This window comes from Corythoichthys intestinalis, chromosome 14, assembly GCF_030265065.1.
Source record: "Corythoichthys intestinalis isolate RoL2023-P3 chromosome 14, ASM3026506v1, whole genome shotgun sequence".
NCBI lineage: Eukaryota > Metazoa > Chordata > Actinopteri > Syngnathiformes > Syngnathidae > Corythoichthys > Corythoichthys intestinalis.
Genome location: NC_080408.1, coordinates 16148509 through 16169934, shown reverse-complemented (window position 1 = coordinate 16169934; position 21426 = coordinate 16148509). Strand labels below are relative to the sequence as shown.

Below are 21426 nucleotides of genomic sequence, written 5' to 3'. Positions count from 1 at the left end.
GAAATAGTAACAAGATCAGGTTCTAGAAACCTACCAAAATAATACCTGGTATTGCGCTAAGAGATGGGCATACATGAACAACAGCCAATCAAAGTCATTAGTTCACAAAGAGAAGGTAATCACCGCCTGTCGCCTGAGTCTTCAGTCAAGGCCATGGGAACAAAAGAGTCCATTCATTTAGCTATGTTTATCACACAGTTTCTTCAAACTGAGTGTCATATCAAGGCATAGAGATCAAAATCAGGAAGTACAAACCTGTCAAATGCAAATGAAAGCCGTTTGTTAAAACAATATATTACGTCCGTCTTCTGCTGCTGCCGTGATCCGACCCTGGATTAAGCAGATGATGGATGGATGGATGGATGGATGGATGGATGGATGGATGGATGGATGGATGGATGGATGGATGGATGGATGGATGGATGGATGGATGGATGGATGGATGGATGGATGGATGGATGGATGGATGGATGGATAATAGTATGAGAATAAGTCGTATTATTACGTCGGGCTATGGTCAATATCAGGGCATTCAAAAAGTAATGCACTCAAGTGCATTGCTCGTACAGGATTTTACCAATCTTGTTTATATTTGGCACAAACATGATAGGACACACCTTTTTGCGATTGTTATATGTGTTTTTCTTATTTTCTGATTTTTAAAGCTTAAACTAACTTCCAAAATGGCTGGCCCTCTTGAAGCTCGTCAGAAACAAGGAGCTGTAATCAAATTCCTTGTTGCAGAGGGAGAAACCCCTCTGAGGATTCACAACTGGCTGGGAAATGTCTACAAGCATGATACCATAGACTATTGTACTGTAAAAAGATGGGTACAGCGATTTAAAAACAGTACTGAAGACCATGAAGAGGTGGGTAAAGCCAGCATAGCCGATAAGCCCCTTGGTGGTCGCCCATTCACCTCTGACAAGCTTCAAGAGGGCCAGCCATTTTGGAAGCTAGTTTAAGCTTTAAAAATCTGAAAATAAGAAAAACATATATAACAATCGCAAAAAGGTGTGTCTTATCATATTTGTGCCAAATATAAACAAGATTGGTAAAATCCTGTACGAGCAATTCACTTGAGTGCATTACTTTTTGAATGCCCCTCGTATATAGAACTAGATGCGAAATGACACAGTCGGCAGCGTTAGCACGTTTAGAGGACTAGATGCGAAATGACACTCGCTGGCATTAGCAAACAGCCGCCATCTTTAAGCAGTAGACGCCTCCGTTAAAATCAACAGTATTAAAAGATCTTCAAATTATAATCAATAGAAGAATTTGTACTAATGCTTTGTCGTAGCTCCCAGCTAAGGTACATGTATGGCAAAAGAATATGTGTAAATGTTTTCTCCGTGAGCTTTTGAAAAATAAACATCTTTGTGAAAGTGCACTCCTGTGGAAAGAAACTTCATCACATTCAAGTTCAAAAGACTGATATGTATATACAGTGGGAAGAACAAGTATTTTATTTGCCAAGGGGAAAACCCATTGGCAGTGTATCAAATACTTGTTCTCCCCACTGTACAAGTGAAAATAGCCCTATGAGAAGTTCATATAATTCATAAATGTCATATTAATTGTAATAATAATAAATAATAATAATAATAAATAATAATTAATTTTAAATTCATGTAATTTAAAAAATCACCCAGATGTTAAAGTGTGTACGCCCGGAGGAAAAAAAGTCTTAAATAGCATTATTATGTGAATTAGAATCATATTTTGAGAGGATTCAACAATTTAGCAAAAGGCAGATGACGAGAAATTAGTCTTTTAATCTGTCGGTTAGCCACGCCTACCACTATAGGGCTCCCCAACAGGTGGATGACGTCAGTGGGAGAATGGGCTCATCGGTTTTACTATTCAGCCCATTGAGGGGGAATTATTCAGAAGGAGGAAAACGCGACGAAGAAAGCCCCAAAATGTCAGTGTGTCAGTCTCTCTACTCCAATATTTTTACAGGATATGCTTTTTATCCAAGTATTTTTCCCCAATAGCTAAATAAATGGCATGGTCAACAGTCTTGTGCTAAATGAAATATGAAATAATAAAAATGCATTTATTCAGGACGACATGGCAAAATTACTCCATAATGGTCAAAACTGTCGACTTCACCTTTACTGTCGCCCCTCCTTAACGAAGTTTTATGCCACCTAAGTCGGGCTTATGTCATTCCCTTCCCCGGCTTCGGAGAATGTAAACAAGCCAAGACGCCTGACAGCTAGCCGACATGCTAACCCGAACAGAGTGATGTTTCAAAGTCTTCGAAGCGGAAAATCACATATAACCAGCCCGTATCATTTCACATGACGACTGGGTTTTTGATTGTCTTCGCCGATCGGTAACCCGCCTGGCGGCAAACAAGTTAGAGCTCGTTGTACCCCTGCTGAGGGCAAAGGGCTGGTTTGCAGGGAAGCAGCTGGACAATGACCGCCGGACAAACTGGCCGACGTCAGAGGAGCGTGTAGCTGCCAAACGGTTTACACGAATATGGCAAAATAATGCTTTACTACACGGCTACTACAAGGCGTAAACAGTGAGAGACTCATAGGAGGGCGGCTGCAATTGTTATGCAGCTAACATGACAATATGTGTATGAGGAGAGCTTTTTACATGCCCATCCATGATCAAACGTAAGAAGTCCTTTATTTAAAGAAAGTTTGTAGTATTTACTTTGTAATCGCTGTATTCACGGCTATTTTTAACACAAAGCTGCAATTTCTGATCGGTTGAAAAAGTCGGGCTATGGAAAATACGGTTGGACAGAACACCGGGCACATGAAGAGGGCAATAAGAAGTATAGTGCTCTCCCGGCGGGGGGATGTGCAACAAGCTGCCGGTCGTCGGCCGAGGGGACAAGGAGCATGTCAGGCACAAAATTCAAGCCACCTACATATTAAAATGATCCTAGTATTCGACATAATACATAACACGATGTTTACTCACGTCCTCATCCCATGGTCCCACAGTAGTAGGGTTTGTTTTGGCCAATATCCACCAGTGAATGGGAACCTTTTGAAATCCCAAAGAGGCTCACACGCAGCCCCCTCATAAAGCAAGATTTTTCTGCAGCCGTTTGGCTGGCGTGATGCGAAAAATAAACAAATTCATCCGCAAAATCAGCTGAATCCTTAGTAATTCTCATACAACAGCACGGCTGTATAGTGAAGAGGACTCCTTCTCCTGTTCACGTCACAGCGCCATCTTCCTCAATGCAAGACCGAAGCCGGAAGTCTGTCATTTTTGCAGCGCGGGATTAAAAAACTTGCTTCTTCACACATCCAATTGGTCCATTTCATTCAGGAGCATAAAATACTTCATGTATTATGAAATAAACATGCTTTTTTTTGTGTCACAGGCACTTTAAGACATCAAAATAAACTAATAATTTTTTAAACTTTCAATTTTTTGACCCTGCCTCTTTTTTTTTTTTTACCATGCCTCTTAAAAGAATCAGAATCGAGCATCGTTCAGAACCGGAATTGGAACCGGAATCGTTCAGTTTTAAACGATGCCCAACCCAGTTTATAATTCTGAAAATCCTTAGCAAAAAAAAAAATGCATTAAGGCATTTCAGTCTCACTCCTCCATCAATAAAATTCCCTGATTTAATGACGTTTGCTGGTGCTTATTAGCTAGCTTTTTTTCCTATTAAATAAAAAATGAGATTGAAGGTGTGTAGGAAGGGGGTGCAGTCACCACCTGCCGCCCTGCTGCTCGTGCTTAATTTGACTGTCTTTGTAATGAAAGTCACGCATTATGAAAGGAGGGTGTATGTAGGGGCTGCCTTCCCATGATGCCCCCTCAGATCAGAGGCTGACATTTACGACTTTTTTTGAAAGGCGCATATTAACATATTGGTTGTCAACATCTCATCGTGCTCGTCATCACCTTTTTTATTTTAGCCCTCTTCTTGACTTTGTGGGAGACTACTGCCAAGCGCCGTTAGCGGTTAGCCGTCTTGACTGATGACTTGTGATGGCTCCACCGCCAAAAGTACAATCCCTCAAATAGACCATTTTTGTCTCGCTATTTGACTTTAATATTTCCCCAAATGCCTCGCAAGCATCGAAGGGCGGCGGCAGATGACGACGAGGCAGCAGTTTGGAAAAGCAATAAGTTAAATGCAGTGAGTTGGGCAGATGGAAATAAGCCCTTTTGTATGAAAATCACTGGGAGATTGGGCTTTGTGGCTCTCGGCCTTTACTCAAATTGTATACAATGATTTGGAGCCAGGTTATTTCTGTGGTGTACATTTGTGAAACCACTTAGGGCTTACATCAAATCAATTTACTTTGTCAGATGTGACGCCATGCAGGGCCTACATTTGCATTCGTGTGTGTGTGCATGTTAAATGGACTGTATGTTACAGTTACACACACACACATATGCAGATGAACGCATATGAATGATACAAGTCTTCAACAATACAAATCAAAGGTGTTTGTTGACCAAAAGTTGGCCAATGGAAATAGTAACGATATCAGGTTCGAGAAACTTACCAAAATAATACCTGGTATTGCGCTAAGAGATGGGCATACATGAACAACAGCCAATCAAAGTAATTAGTTCACAAAGAGAAGGTAATCACCGCCTGAGTCTTCTGTCAAGGCCATGGGAACAAAAGAGTCCATTCATTTAGCTATGTTTATCACACAGTTTCTTCAAACTGAGCGCTATATCAAGGCATAGAGATCAAAATCAGGAAGTACAAACCTGTTGGATGCAAATGAAAGCCGTTTGTCAACAGAAAGCTGGGAGCAAAGTTCTTTATGTTATAAAGCAGAGGTCCCCAAACTTTTTCCTGTGAGGGCCACATAACTTTTCCCTTCTCTGATGAGGGGCCGGGGTCAGTTTGTAATAGAAAAAGTGTGACGATTGCAGGAGTGCCTAAATGTAAAAATTTATTGTTTTTCAGAAAGCCACAATCAAATAACCCTTTCTGGATTCTTCACGGAACGAAAGTAAATAAAATAAAAATAATATAATATAGTATAACTAGGGTTATTCCGATCATGTTTTTTTTGCTCCGATCCAATCCCGATCGTTTTAGTTTGAGTATCTGCCGATCCCGATATTTCCCGATCCGATTGCTTTTTTTTTTTTTTTTGCTCCCGATTCAATTCCAATCATTCCCGATAATTTTTCCCGATCATATACATTTTGGCAATGCATTAAGAAAAAATGAATAAAACTCGGACGAATATATACATTCAACATACAGTACATAAGTACTGTATTTGTTTATTATGACAATAAATCCTCAAGATGGCATTTACATTATTAACATTCTGTGAGAGGGATCCACGGATAGAAAGACTTGTGAATTTGTATATTTGACTAAATATTGCCATATAGTGTATTTGTTGAGCTTTCAGTAAATGATACAGTAGCCATGCCCCAATGCATGATGGGAAGTGGAACCATGACTGTGCATACTGCTACCGATTGATATATCTTCTCTGCGCTGGGAAATAAAATAAGGTGTTAAGAAAACGATCAATTGCTACCTTGCTTCCCCACATTGCTTCCCATGATATTCGTAATCGTAGGGAGAGGGATTGTAAGGCTTTAGCCAATTAAAATAAGCCTCCAAAGGCTGCCAAAATTCACTCTACTCATTTCCCGCTGCCTTTTATCTCTCTATATAAGTAAAATGGCGCCATTATAGATTGAGCGCGACAATGTGTGAGTGGGTCGTGCAACGCATGCATTAATTGCGTTAAATATTTTAACGTGATACATTTTTAAAAAACTAATTACCGCCGTTATCGGGATAGATTTGATAACCCTACCTTAAACCTAAACTAAGGACTCTGGATGAGTGTAACATATTATGTCTGTAACGTTAAATACAATTAGAAAATTATTTAATTAAAAAATATATATATGTATATATTTAAAAAATGGCATGGCCGATATTTTTTTGCTGATTCCGATACTTTGAAAATGACGTGATCGGAGCCATCTCTAAATATAACGCTATTAATTAAATAGATAATAACCAAATAACCCTCTCTGGGTTCTTCACAGAAAAAGCCAAGTATAAAAATAAAAAAATTAAAAATAAATTGTTCAGGAGGCCGGACCAACAGTGGAGGTTGGCCGTATCCAGCCCGCGGGCCATAGTTTGGGGACCCCTGTTGTAAAGGCTTAGCTCCTCGTGTTGCCACCCTTACCATTGCATACTGTGATATCACTTTTTGAACAGGCAACAATGATTTTTCCATTCAATTCAATTCTGAATATGATCAAACTCACTGTGGAGCCATGTTTTGTATCACCATGTTCATATAGGTAAAACCATCCAATGTAATTTTTTTTTCTATAGAGGGTTCAACTTTTTGGGGGCTGTAAATGGTTCAAACACTGTGTAGCCACCCTAACATTGTGTAAAACATTTTTTTCTTCCCGTCGTTCAGGACACTGCCATTCATGGGCCCAAACACCAGTACAGGGAACCCAAACTGCCACATCTAAGGGCCTCTTTGCACGCTGCATTTGACCGCTGACCGACCCGCCCGTTCACACACTTGTTGGTGACACCTCGTGAGGCCACGCTGAGGCTAATTGCTGGGAAGATGCTGCGGCGGTTGACAAATCTGCGACTCGTCTAAATTATACTATCAGTTTCATGACTATTTAAAGGAGAAAAAAGGAGTAGAAGAGGAGCATTCACCTCAAAGATGCTCTTCAGCATCTTGCTCATCCTGCACGCCATTTATGGCGGCGTGGTCCACACCATGCAACATTACCCGGCTGCCTGGGGACATTACGACGTGTGCAAGTCCCAGATCTACACAGAAGAGGGTCTGGCGTGGGACTATATGGCCTGTCAGCCCGAAGCCACCGACATGACAAAGTATCTGCGGGTGGCCCTTGACCCGCCCAACATCACATGTGGGGATCCGCCAGAAACCTACTGTGCTCTGGTAAGTGACGAACTAGCCTGCCGTCCTGATGGAGACAGATGAGGATACCGTCATGGCGGGTCAGGGATATGCCAGACAACATGTCGTTTCCCGTAACAGAGATTAATGAACATTCGTAAACCCTCAAGTACACTTGGGTGGTTGCGCACGAGTTATAAAAAGCCAGGGAATACAGTGAACCCTGTGATTCTTCGTTGAATTTTTTTAGTAGATCCTTGCAAGTATTTGCTGGAGAAATTCAATCATTCAGACATTATATTGTGATGTAAGATGCTGGCTAAATGCCCTTAAACTCAAAATGTTTATCTGGTAAAGCGCTGAGAAGATGATCAAATTTGACTATGGGGAGAAAGCATCAGTCTGTACCATATTTATGGAGATTAACGCGGTGGTGTAGCTACCCTTAGCACCGGTTTGCCGCAGACAGCAGCGAAATGAAATATTCCAGTAGGGGGCAGACTGGCATAAACTCAGCTTTTGGATTTGTGAATAAATGATGACGACAAACTTCTCAAAATGTGGATTGCTTTTGCCAGTGGAGAAGTTAACAGTTGAAAACTGCATCTACAAAGTCAATTGTAAGGTACATTAGTGTTTAAAAGTCTCGGGTCACTTAACCTTTTACCGGGCAGTCATTTGACTCATTGGCTGCTACTGTTGGCGCTCGACATACAATCCCTGTAGGCTGGGAGAGGCTGGCAGCAAATGATTGCTGCCAACCCTCCCAGTCCAAAGGGGTTGGACGTAGAGAGCTGTTAATTGCACTGAAAGATGAGCATTCACAGCCAGCCCTCTGTTTAAATGCATTGGACGTCGATGTCAGTCAGTTGCAGGAAATGAGTCAAATACTATGAAATTATGCCAAAATGTATTTAACTGGAATAAAATAGTTATTCACGAAGTAATTAGGGCCCAAGCACTAACTGGTGCGAAGGCCCTATTGTTCTGCAAAGGATTATTATTATTCTTTTTTCATGGCAAATGAAAATGGCCAATTCGGAGGTCTTAACATGCTCAAAAACTCACCAAAATTTGCACATACATGCGGCTTCGCGAAAATTTCGATAATTTGGCAACGTTGTGAAAAAATGTCCCAAAATTGCTTAGTGGCGCCCCCTGGAATTTAAAAAAAAAAAGGCCTCTCTCCATTTAGGTTTTTTCATCGTAGCGCGATGAAAGTTGGGGAGATGATACAGTACCTTGTGCAAAAATACTTCAAAAAGTCTCTTGCACCCATATTCCAAACCCAACAAGAAATCAGGTATTTTGGATTGAATGTTGAAAAACATGCCATTTTTTTCGAAAACCATGGTGCACATTTGAGACCATTGCACCGAGGTAGTTAATTGGATCCTCCTCAAAATTGGTGAGACTCTTAATGAGACATATGAGATGTTAAGTTATGAAAATGGTGAGTTTTCATTCACGGGCCTGACCTGGGCGGAGTATCAAAGTCGTGCTTATTTGCAGATTAGGGTTAGGGTTTAGGGTTAGGGCTTCTTCAGGGCAAATGAAAATGGCTAATTTGTAGTTCTGAACATGCTTAAAAACTCAACAAAATTTGCACATATCAAAATGGTGAGCTTTCATTCAAGGGCCTGACCTGTGCGGGGTACCAAAGTTGGGTGTTTTTTGGTGTTTAGGGTTAGGGCTTAGGGTTAGGACTTCCTCATGGCAAATGAACATGGCCTATTTAATTATTATTATTTTTATTAGGTGGTAGTTATGTCTTATTTCCTTGTATTATTCTTTTTTCATGGCAAATGAAAAAGACCCTTGCTTTTTTGACATTACGTCGAAGAGTAGGCCAAATGTATTTAGCATCCAAATACAAATCACCGAAAAGAAATTGGAGAAATACATACGCTCCCCCTCGGGCCCGTTGAGTCCTGCTCACAGGGCTAGTTATTATTATTATTTTAATTATTCATTTAAAAGGTTAAGGCACTTGAGAGGAATTCCTCAATTGCAGTGTTGAACTGGTAGTAATTTTAGGGACACTTTATCAGTGGGTAGTGGACCACTGACCCTATCTATTTTGAATCAATTATTTCTCATAAGAACAGTTAGCAAACTAAGAGTTACTATGCTAATATATAGGGTAAGCAGCTTCAGCAGACCCAGACTTCACTCTCCCCAGCGACTTCGTCCAGCTCTTCCAGGAGATCCTCAGTTTCTCCCAGTGTGTCCTGGGTCGACCCAAGGGTTTCGGCATAGCGAGCCGTGTCTGGAATACCTCACCTGTGAGGCATCCTAGGGGCATCCTAATTAGACGTCCACACCACCTCATCCAGCGCCTCTCGATGTGGAGGAACAGCGGCTCAACTCAGAGCCCCTCACCCTGTTTCTCAGGGAGAGCTCGGAAACCCTGTAAAGGAAACTCAGCTGGGAATATAGATAGACGGGTAAATAGAGAGCTTCTGCTCAGCGCCTTCTTTACCACAACAGACCAATATAGAGTCTGCATTACTGCAGACATCGCACCGATCCGGCTGTTGATTGTCTGGACCATTCTTCCCTCACAAGAGAAACAAGACCCCTTAAACACCTTCACTTGCGGAAGGACCTCATTCCTGACCCGAAGAAGGCATTTAACCTTTTTCCAGTTGGGGACTATGGTCTCGGAATTGGAGAGACTGATTCTGCTCCCAGTCCCCCCCATAGTTGACTCCAAGTGAGACTTAATGGTCACGGCTAAATGAATCCAGCAAAAGTGCATTATCTTCAAAAAGCAGAGTTGCGATACTGGGGTAACCAAACCGCACCCCCCTGAACACCTCCGCTGCACCAAGACATTCTGTTCGTAACTTTTATGAACTGAATCGGTGACAAATGGAAGCCGTGGTGTAGTCCAATCCTCACTGGAAACAAATCAGAATCACTATGCAGACCAAACTATGCCAACGGTCGTACAGGGACTGAACCGCTCAGGTTTCAGTACCACATACTCCCAGAGGGATACGTGTCACACACCTTGTGGATGGGCAAACTCCATGTACCATCGAGAACCCTGCTGAGAGAATAGAGCTGGTCCACTGTTCTAAGCCTTCTAGAAGTCATTCTCCATCACCTTGCTGAACTCCTCCCATGCTTGGGTTTTGCCTCAGCGACCACCAGAGCCGTGTTCTGCTAGGTTAGCCAATACCCATTAGCTGCCTCCGGAATCCCAAAGGCTAAAAAGCGTCCGCCATGACAGGCACTGACCACCTTACAGCGCAGTTCAGGTCGACTGCTTCGGCACTGGAGGTGCAAATTATGGTCCACTTGGACTCTATGGCTAGGTCCATACTACAGGTCTTAATGCACAAATCCGATTTTTTGCCATATCTGCTTTTTTTGCGTGCCCGTTCAGACTGCCTTTGTCCATTGAGACCGATCAAGAATCACGCATGCGCAGTAATTCACAGTCCGAGATGCGCTCAGCAAAAGCACCCGCATGCACAGAAGCATCAAAACAAATTACGCATGCTAGCTGTATGTCATATTTTGATTTCCAAAAAGAGGACACAAATAACAGACATTAATAATCCCCGTTTAGTCTTATATTCAAAATTTATATGGACTGATAGAACGCATACACGCACACACATGAGCCTTGACGTGTGTGCGTGAAATGACGTGGGTGCGTCAGTTAGCCCCGACTCGGCCATGTGTGCAGTAATGAAATATTGCTCATTCGGCGCACAGAATGAAAATCGAAAATTGTAAGGCTTATCCTTTTCTTCATTTTATTTTTTTACGACTGTGGTCAAGCCTGCTTCGTGCTTAAAAGCAGATTTCAAGATAGGCGCTAATGCCTACATGGCTGCCGTCCTCCGTGCCTCTTGCTTTTTGTTGACGTAATTGCTGCATGAATTCCGATTTGAGAGTCTTGACAGTTCAGACCGCCAGTCACGTTATGAAATAATGTGGCCCAGATTGGATTTGAACCACAAACGAAAGTGACTCAGATCGGATTTGAAATGGTCCACTTTTATGTGACTTGTCACGTTCAGACTGTCAAGTTAATGCCTCACTCTAGTCCGAAAAACACGAAAAAATCGGATTCGTGCATTAACACCTGTAGTATGAACCTAGCCTCTGTTCCCCCGCCTCACCTTGGGAAAAATTCTGGTATCTATTTACCATTTTCCAGTAATTTGGGCCTCTGTCAGGGTGTACCCCACTTACTGTCCACATCAGCTAACCATGGATAGGCTCCAACACATCCGGGGCTTTGTGAGAATAAGCGGTATGGATAATGAATGAATGAATTTTGGCTACTACAAATTGGACAGTAGAAAAAGCTATCATGGTTAAAATGCCATTTTTCTACTAACGCAGCATTCTTTCCTTTGTGCCATAACTGATAAGATTTTTAAAATGAAAATCCACGTGACAAGGCATCGCTAATAAAGTGCCTGACCTTAGAGAGTCTGATTTGTTATTTAGTGGCTATTGTCAACAGCGGAGCCACAGGTTGCATTTATCTGCACTCCCAATCAAAGACGGCATCGACGTCGGGGAGCGCAGAGGTGCTTAAAACAAGCTCCAAGCGAAGCCCCGCTGAGAGCTGTTGCTCGTAAATATTTACCAATTAAAAGCATTTAAAAAGCAGCGTGTTGGTGCTGGTGGCTCCAGATGGCGCTGAGACGTTTAATGCCACCATCGGATCGAGAGAGGGAGAGAAAAGGGACGTGATGGGCTTTACATCAAAACAAACGGCAGACAAAAATTAAGCAGCTCTGGGCTTTAGCAGGGATAGACGATGTAGCGTGTGGTGCTGCATAGTGATGAAGACACAGTGAAAGTCCTGTCAGGGGAACAAGAAGTAGAACTCTACTAAAATAAAACCAGTAACATCACAAAAAATGGACTCAAATGTGCATCAGGCATAGACAAAGGTGAATAAAATTATTTGGTTTACAAAAAGCAGGCATCGAATGAGAGACTTATAAAAGAACAGGTATGAAAACAGGACTGAACTACACATGCAATGACTCAAAAACACAACATCACTCACTGACTAGCCAAATCAAAGTCCTTTGTTTGCAAAAGGTTGGTCCGAGAATCCTGTGAACTAACAAGAAAACAAGAAATAGGAGACTGATTTAAAAAAAAAAAATAAATTATTACTAGGGGTGTCAAATGATTAAAATTTTTAATCGAGTTAATTACAGCTTAAAAATTAATTAATCGTAATTAATCGCAATTCAAACCATCTATAAAATATGCCATATTTTTCTGTAAATTACCGTAATTTCCCGAATATAACGCGCACTTTTTTTCCCCAAAATCAACTGGTAAACTCATGGTGCGCATTATAAACGGGTACATGGATGGAGACAGAAATATATATGTATTACATATATATATAAACCGATTTTTTTTCATTGACACGGCCACGTTGTGTTGAAGAAACGTATGCGGCGACCCGTTGTCGACCATTACGGTACGTGACGTCACCGTTTTGTATCGGTAATACTTCACTCTAATCGGCCGAATGATTTCGTCTGTGTTAAATTCTGCTTTTTTCACTCTTCATAAAGCACAGAATTTAGTTTCTTGAACTCATTTGAGTCGACGTTTATTGCAGCTCCAGCAAAACCAGCAACAGCACAAATAGAAAGCCGTAAATGCCCGACAGGAGTCACAAATGATCCAAATCAAAGACCTTTGTTTACAAAATGCTTGTCAATCCTGGACTTGGAGCCCACAAGCGCCAAACAGATGAGCTGTTTTCCTGCCCAGGAGTTGCTTTTCTACCTTAATGACGTGTAAACTGCGGTCAAAGAATCTTGGCTGAATCGTCATTCTGCCTTGTCCTCGCTTTCAACAAAGTTGTCTATTTTGTGTGTGTCTGGTGCTTGAAATAGTCATGAGTTATGAAGTCTGACTTGGAAGGGCTGTTTAATAATGCAACAGTACTGATCTCAAACAAATGAGGCTTTCAAACGGACAGCTTTTTCAATGCAAGCAGAGACATTTTGGTGGCGTTTTGCCTCTAATTTCCTTTTAATCGTAGAGACAAAAGACTTTGGAATGATTGGTTAGCCCCACGGGCCAAACGTAAAACATAATAAGCTAAGATGACATGAGCAAATGCATCACTTTGCTCACTGAGGATTACAGCTTTCACACTATACTACACAGAGATTATTAGCTAAAATACTTCTTTATTATAGTGTCTGACAAATATAGGCTTTTATTTTTGCAAGTTATGATTCTTTTTCTAGAAAACAAGACTTTCTTTTAGACAGCATTTTTCTCTCCTAGGAATAATTCATAGAATTTTTTTTTGTACAGGCCGAAGGTCCGTCAAGTTGCAGCTCATGTTGTTGATGTAAGTGTTGTTATTGCTGGTGTACTCTATACAGCGGGGCAAAAAAGTATTTAGTCAACCACTAATTGTGCAAGTTCTCCCACTTGAAAATATAAGTGAGGCCTGTAATTGTCAACATGGGTAAACCTCAACCATGAGAGACAGAATGTGGAAAAAAAAAAAACAGAAAAATCACATTGTTTGATTTTTAAAGAATTTATTTACAAATCATGGTGGAAAATAAGTATTTGGTCAATACCAAAAGTTCATCTCAATGCTTTGTTATGTACTCTTTGTTGGCAGTAACGGAGGCCAAACGTTTTCTGTAACTCTTCACAAGCTTTTCACACACTGTTGCTGGTATTTTGGCCCATTCCTCCGGGCAGATCCCCTTTAGAGTAGTGATGTTTTGGGGCTGTCGTTGGGCAACACGGACTTTCAACTCCCTTGACAGATTTTCTATGGTGTTCAGATCTGGAGACTGGCTAGGCCTCTCCAGGACCTTGAAAGCCACTTACAAAGCCACTCCTTTGTTGCCCTATCTGTGTGTTTGGGATCATTGTCATGCTGAAAGACCCAGCCATGTGTCATCTTCAATGCCCTTGCTGATGGAAGGAGATTTTCACTCAAAATCTCTCGATACATGGCCCCATTCATTCTTTCCTTTACACAGATCAGTCGTCCTGGTCCCTTTGCTGAAAAACAGCCCCAAAGCATGATGTTTCCACCCCCATGCTTCACAGTAGGTATGGTGTACTTCGGATGCAATTCAGTATTCTTTCTCTTCCAAACACAAGAACCTGTGTTTCTACCAAAAAGTTCTATTTTGGTTTCATCTGACCATAACATATTCTCCCAGTCCTCTTCTGGATAATCCAAATGCTCTCTAGTGAACCGCAGACGGGCCTGGACGTGTACTTTCTTCAGCAGGGGGACATGTCTGGCAGTACAGGATTTGAGTCCATGGCGGCGGATTGTGTTACTGATAGTAGCCTTTGTTACTATGGTCCCAGCTCTCTGTAGGTCATTCACTAGCCCCCCCAGTGTGGTTCTGGGATTTTTGCTCACCCTTCTCGTTATCATTTTGACGCCACGGGGTGAGATCTTGCATGGAGCCCCAGATCGAGGGAGATTATCAGTGGTCTTATATGTCTTCCATTTTCTAATAATTCCTCCCACAGTTAATTTCTTTACACCAAGCATTTTACCTATTGCAGATACAGTCTTTCTACAATTTTGTCTCTGGTGTCCTTCGACAGCTCTTTGGTCTTGGCCATAGTGGAGTTTGGAGTGTGACTGACTCAGATTGTGCACAGGTGTTTTTTATACCGATAATGAGTTAAAACAGGTGCCATTAATACATGTAATGAGTGGAGCCTCGTTAGACCTCGTTAGAAGAAGTTAGACCTCTTTGACAGCCAGAAATCTTGCTTGTTTGTAGGTGACCAAATATTATTTTCCACTCTAATTTGGAAATAAATTCTTTAAAAATCAAACAATGTGATTTTCTGGGTTTTTTTTCTCCCCACATTCTGTGTCTCATGGTTGAGGTTTACCCATGTTGACAATTACAGGCCTCTCTAATATTTTCAAGTAGAAGAACTTGCACAATTGGTGGTTGACTAAATACTTATTTGCCCCACTGTATATTTTCAATCTATTCCTCGGCGCTATTTTCAGGAATTTCCTAGTGATTAATTTGTACTTAATTAGACAATGGAAAACGAGGAGCCGTCTATTTTTGAGTTAATATGCATCGGAATTTCTAAAATATGACATTATAGAAGGGAGTACCTATCAAGCTTCAGGCCCAATTTCCATGTCACCGATTAATTATTATCTTATTGAGTCATATTGGAGGTACTGTTTTCTGATGCGTAATCCATTCCTAATAATGGATAGATTTATCTGAAACTTTGTTATGTATATACTAGAAGAATATATGCATCGACGCTCTGAGCCCGATATTTGAATTTTTGTATCCTTAATTACTTAGATAAAATCCAAACAATTTTCAAAGTCATCAGAAAATAGTCATGTTTGGTATCAAATCGGTTTAGAGTGACTGTAGGACAAAGCTTTAGGAGGTTACAGAAGGATACTATCAATACGAATAACTGATTAAATGAAAATTATCAGTGATATGTCATTTAAGTCCGATCAATTATCAAAATGGTTAGAAAATAGTTGTATTCAGTGCAGTGGTGGTTTTAGGGGTGTGGCCATAGGGGCAGTGGCCCCTGAAAGGCCCCATTTTAGCATAAAGCAAGTCAATAAGCAAATCCTTCTTTTCTTAAGTGAGAGAGAATGAGATAATGTTGTATCTACAGTTTGTTGAAGGTGCCAAATGTAGGATCGATGGCCAAAAAGGGTACTGCAACTAGATCAAAAATATTGACTAGCACACAATGCCCTTCCCCTTCGGGTTGCTAAAATACTCGCTTCACAGTGGAGAACCTGCAGAAAAAGAACTTTAAGTGGGAAGCGACGAGTCCTCTGCAAAAGGGATATATTATTTTTAATTTTCATACAATATGATTTCAATTCAATTAAAAGAACTGTGATACGAAGTCCAAGTTAGTTTATGTCACCATGACCGAAGTGAGGGATGGAGGGCTACTTTTCTCAATGTATAAGCACACTGGCAAATAAATATATCATTTGATAATGCATTGACAGCATCCACAAAGAATATTTATTTGCTCCATCCATTTTAATTTTCATTACTGACTGAATATACAGACGCGTAAAAATGTTATTGTTTCACTAGTCAATGGATCACCATGCTAAATGACATAGCACAACCATGCCGAAGGAATGCATATCCTTGTTTTGCTTCTCTTGTTGTCTTGAATCTTATGAGATTTGTAACGACGTTTTTTTGCTTGAGTGGTAGACATAATTCAGACTGTTTGTCAAAGTTGATGCGGCCTTAGGGGCAGTTTACATGGAGACTCTGCGACACGAAGACGCAATGACTGTGTTGCGAGTTGACTCGCTTGCATATGGTGTCGGCGAAGAAGAAAAATTGGGAATCTACCCTCCAAAGTGGAAGAATTCGATTGCGGGGGATTGAAGGGGGCTATCTCCGCATGCATATCAAAGGCTCCCGTGGCGCGACACCATGCCGATAACGTCAGCACTCGTACACGTCACATTGGGCATGCGCAGCGGTGCTACTAAACATTAAAAACAGCAAATATGGCGGAATGTCAGCTTTAATAATATTTTTAGATTAAATATGTTGAATGTTTCCATTTTTGTGCCTTTTGGAACAAAAGAAAAATGCCATCGCTTCGAGTGGGCGGGCATATTTTTTTCCGGGCTGAGGAACTTTGGTGGGGTCAAGTGCATCATTCGCTGTAGCCTTGTAAATCTGCACTGCCCCCTAGGGCCTGGCATGAATACTACATCATTTTCATGTGGAATTGCAACATTGCTCGAACGGAGCCCGTATAAAAGCAAATTTGAAATTTTTCGTCTTCTCGGAGAGCCACCATGTAAACAGCCCCTTAGTTTACGGGGAGTACAGAGCTGTGGCAAACGGATGAAGACTGGGAACTGGTCTCGTGATTGGCTGATGATGAACACGGAAGCAAAACAGGAACAAATTTGCGACGCGTAAATCATCTTTTAAATTGGTAAATTCTCAGTTAAACCATTGAGATCTGTTTTGGAAGTATTTAAAAAAAAATCTTTAATGTCTATTGAAATATTATGGTCATCTCATGAATAACTGGTGAAAATCTTACACTGTGCACCTTCAAACTTTAATGCTGCTTTTTGTGTTTAAAATGTTTTTTCAAAAAAGTGAATAAAATTATTGTTCCATGTATCCTTACTTGCACCTAGTATTACCAGTTCAATTAGTAATTAGTCATTAGTATTATTACACACTTTACTGGTTCATCTTTTCTTGACAGTGTCAAGGAAATATGTTTTTACTTTAATCTGTGTATGGCCTTGTTGACCATAACCAACACGAAACAAAGATGGCAGCAACACTTGGTCCCTGAGGGTTACATTTGGCCCCTGTTTCAGAAAAATCCTAGAACCGCCAATGGTTTGGTGTCAAATCGTTTAGGAATGAGTGTAGAATACACCGACAGTTACGGATGATACTGCAATCCGATGAATATCGCATTCAAGCTTTTTACATAATTTAGCCTGTAGTAGCACATTAGTGCTTGCTCTTGTAGGAGCTACTTTATGGTGTAAGGGTCAACTTTTTCTAGAGTCTATACAATATTTTTCTGTAGAATTAGAACAATTTTGATGAACTTTTTTTTCATGAAAATATACACGTTCATTGTAAAAATATGTTCATAATCAAAAACTTATGGGAAAAACACAACCTATCTTGAAAAATAACACCTTTCAATAAACCATATATTTTCTTGTCAGACTTTAGTGTCAAATATATCACAATCAGATAAAATTAAAAATATATTCTCTTTAGAATATTTTCTTCAGAATGTAGATAGTTATTTTTCCTAAAACAATATGATTATTTTTCTGGAAAGCATACTATTATGCACATACGTAGAACGCAAACTATTGTGCATATAGATATCTTTTTTTTTTTTAAATTGGAAATACTGAATGACTTTATTCTCATGAAGTTATTACTTGTAGGGTTGTTCCGATCATGTTTTTTTGCTCCCGATCTGATCCCGATCGTTTTAGTTTGAGTATCTGCCGATCCCAATATTTCCCGATCCGAATGCTTTTTTTTGCTCCCGATTCAATTCCAATCATTCCCGATAATTTTTCCCGATCATATACATTTTGGCAATGCACTAGGAAAAAAATGAATAAAACTCGGACGAATATATACATTCAACATACAGTACATAAGTACTGTATTTATTATGACAATAAATCCTCAAGATGGCATTTACATTATTAACATTCTTTCTGTGAGAGGGATCCACGGAAAGACTTGTAATTCTTAAAGGATAAATGTGACTTTGTATATTGTGACTAAATATTGCCATCAAGTGTATTTGTTGAGCTTTCAGTAAATGATACTGTAGCCATGCCCAAATGCATGATGGGAAGTGCAACCATGACTGTGCTTAGTGCTACCAATTGATATATCTTCTCTGCGTTGGGAAAAATAATAGGGTGTTAAGAAAAAGATCAATTACTACCTTGCTTCCCCACATTGCTTCCCACGATATTTCTAATCGTAGAGAGAGGGATTGTAAGCCGTTAGCCATTTAAAACAAGACTTCAAAGGCTGCCAAAATTTACTCTACTCATTTTACGCTGCCTTTTAGCTCTCTATAGACCCTACTCACCAACGTCACAGAATGACGTGTCGCTGTATCCGGCCACCATATTGTCCGTCTTTGTTTATCCGTATTCTCAATGGTTTCAATTTGTCGTGCAATTTATAGTGCAATTCATGGAAGCCCCGGTGCTTTCAGACGCTGTAAACTCATTGGATGCGTTGCATAAAAGGCGTTATGTGGAAAAGCTTCAGTCTATCCATTCGCCAGATCCATATTTGATGCCTAACTCGATATTTTTCGACCCGCTGTCTTCGCCCTCTCTGCCTGACATCTGCTACCCTGATATCTACAATTATCTTGTCCACACAAAATCATCCTATTCTCACGAAAGTTTGAAAAACTTTAAGAGCAGCACTCTAAGCAACATTACCTCGTGTGACCCTTTACTTCCAATGTTCTAAAATGGCGACAATTCATTTTAAAAAAAGTTGACTGCAATGGCCGACGCTTCAAGGATAGGTGGATATTGGACTATTTCTTCAATAAAGCACGCAACAACTGTGTCTGCCTCATTTGCAAAGAGACAGTCGCTGTTTTCAAAGAGTTCGATGTGACGCAATAATGATATTACCGAACAAGACACGCTGACATGTACGACAACATTACAGGGAAGATACGCAGCGAGAAATTATAGCAACTTAAAGCTAGTTTGATTTCACAGCAGCAGTATTTCGCAAGAGCCCGAGTGTCGAAAGAGAACGCCACAAAGACGAGACTGTTGAAATTATGAATTTAGAAAAATAATAAAAAGCAAATATGACACACAGAAGGGCTTGCTAAAATTTGTTTAAATATATTGTTCTATGTAAATCAGCCAAGGTAGCCCCCCGCATTTTTACCACACCAAATCTGGCCCCCTTTGCAAAAGGTTTGGACACACCTGTTTAACTGATGATCCGTAGACGAGGCCAGCTTCTTTCATTGGTACCAGCTAAATATTATTCAAAATGTAATGACGGTGGAAGAAATAAGCATCTTGAATTTGAAACTGTATGTTGTCGGCGATTAGCCTCGCAATGATCTTAATTGTGGTTGTCAGCCCAAAACCCTCTAAATATATATTAAATGCATCTTACCAGATATAAAATGACTACTACATAATCTGTGGTAATCGTATGGAGCCCAGTTTTCTCGTCGAATTGCAGCAGTCCATCTCGCTCTCCTCTCCGGGTCTCTCAGAATACGGTAGAACTTCAAGTCTTTCCGTCTATCTTCTCTGTTATTGCAACCAACCGCCACACACGCCTTCACCATTTTGATTATTAATGTTAACGAGCAGAAAAACACGCCATAATAGGAGGAATTTACGTAGCTGTAATGCGTCAACACGACGAGTAGACGGACAATATGGCGCGGAGGCGTGGTTGTGACGTCATGTGAGTAGGGTCTCTATAGGTAAAACGGCGCCATTACAGATTGAGCGCGACAATGAGTGAGTGGGTCGTGCAGCGCATGCATTAATTGCGTTAAATATTTTAACGTGATACATTTTTTAAAAAATTAATTACCGCCGTTATCTGGATAAATTTGATAACCCTACCTTAAGCCTAAACTAAAGACTCTGGATAAGTGTAATGTATTATGTCTGTAACGTTAAATATAATTAGAAAACGATTTAATTAAAAAATATATATATATTTTAAAAAAGCATGTGCGATATTTTTGCCAATCCCGATACTTTGAAAATGACGTGATCGGACCCGATCGATCGGGTATAACTTCATTCACAAAAATGTATCGCATCTGTATTCAATTCAAAGTACAGTTTGTAAAAGAAAGACTTTGATAAGAAACATGTTTGTGTGTGTGGGGGGGGTTGTACAAAGAGCTTATTGTCAGTCAAACTTTTTTTTTTGGAAAACATTTTTTTACCGTAGGCTAAAAACAGCTAGTACATACTGTAGTTCATTGCTGGTTTTTGTTTTTTGTCTTTTTACCATTTATTACAAATATTTTGACCTTCTACACATTGTAATTGTCTATGTGGGGATCAAACCAGGATATCTTATCATTGTTATGACAATGGGAACGTGTTGAGACATTGGCAGTCCTACAGTCTATAGTGACAAGCTGCAGGAACACACCCTGACATCAGTGAGAAGTATCAGGTTCGGGAATAGGGTGGATGAGGATACGAGTCTCCCACTTCTGGAGATCCGTCAGAAAATCTCAACCAAAAAATGCCGGCTTTGAGTTAGGGTGCCGTCGGCCTACGCGTTTCCATGACAGGCGCTTCTTTTCTGGCGTCTTTTGAGTCTATCTAGGTGGATCCTTGTAATGCAGCTGAACTTTATTCCGTTCTCTAAGAATGGATGAAAGAGCGGAGGCTGCCAGTTGGGCACGCGGTCCCCCCGCAGAGGTTTAGGGATGGAAACACGAGATGAGAGACATTGCTAAGCTGCTGGGAGCCTGCCACGCATTCATTGTTTATCCAGTTGGAGAAAGGCTTTTATCTGCTTTTTGCAAATCAACTCCTCACTCGGTTAAGGTTGATTGTTTTCTGCGGCAGCTCACCTCATTGGTGAGGGCGGGGGCTGTTGGTGAGAAGTGGTTACGTGGTCGCAGATGTTTATCGGCTCACTTTGATGCCTCCCCTCCCTCAAAAGAAAGGAGGCTTATTTCCTCGGGGAATAAATGGAGTCCAAAATAGCGTTAATCAGGTGGCCAGAGGCGGCCATCCAAATAAATGTTGATCCGCGTCTGCTGGGAGCATCAATAAAAAAGTGTTTACAGTGATGTGATATGTTGTCCACAAATGCTTTGATTTAAGCAATTTACACAGATAAGACAGAGATTTGGAAAATATCCCTCTGCAGAAGGCAACTTATTCACAAGATGAATTTATTTCTAATATTCATTCATCGACGAATATGCAATGTAATTCTTAGGGGCA

The 21426-nt window shown here is 40.6% G+C and overlaps 2 protein-coding genes across 4 annotated transcripts in view; one reads left to right on the top strand and one right to left on the bottom strand.

Moving 5' to 3' along the window:
• Positions 1 to 21426, bottom strand: part of LOC130929535 (collagen alpha-1(XI) chain-like) — a 540279-nt gene that overhangs the window by 376821 nt on the left and 142032 nt on the right. The window lies entirely within an intron of this gene.
• The window catches only part of LOC130929537 (netrin-G1-like), a 144872-nt gene that overhangs the window by 14750 nt on the left and 108696 nt on the right, over positions 1 to 21426 (top strand). For all 3 annotated transcript variants that reach the window (XM_057856741.1, XM_057856739.1, XM_057856740.1), the window contains exon 2: positions 6426 to 6935. In XM_057856741.1, the coding sequence (XP_057712724.1) occupies positions 6690 to 6935 (246 nt within the window). In that variant the 5' untranslated portion in view covers positions 6426 to 6689. The remainder of the gene's footprint in view (positions 1 to 6425; positions 6936 to 21426) is intronic.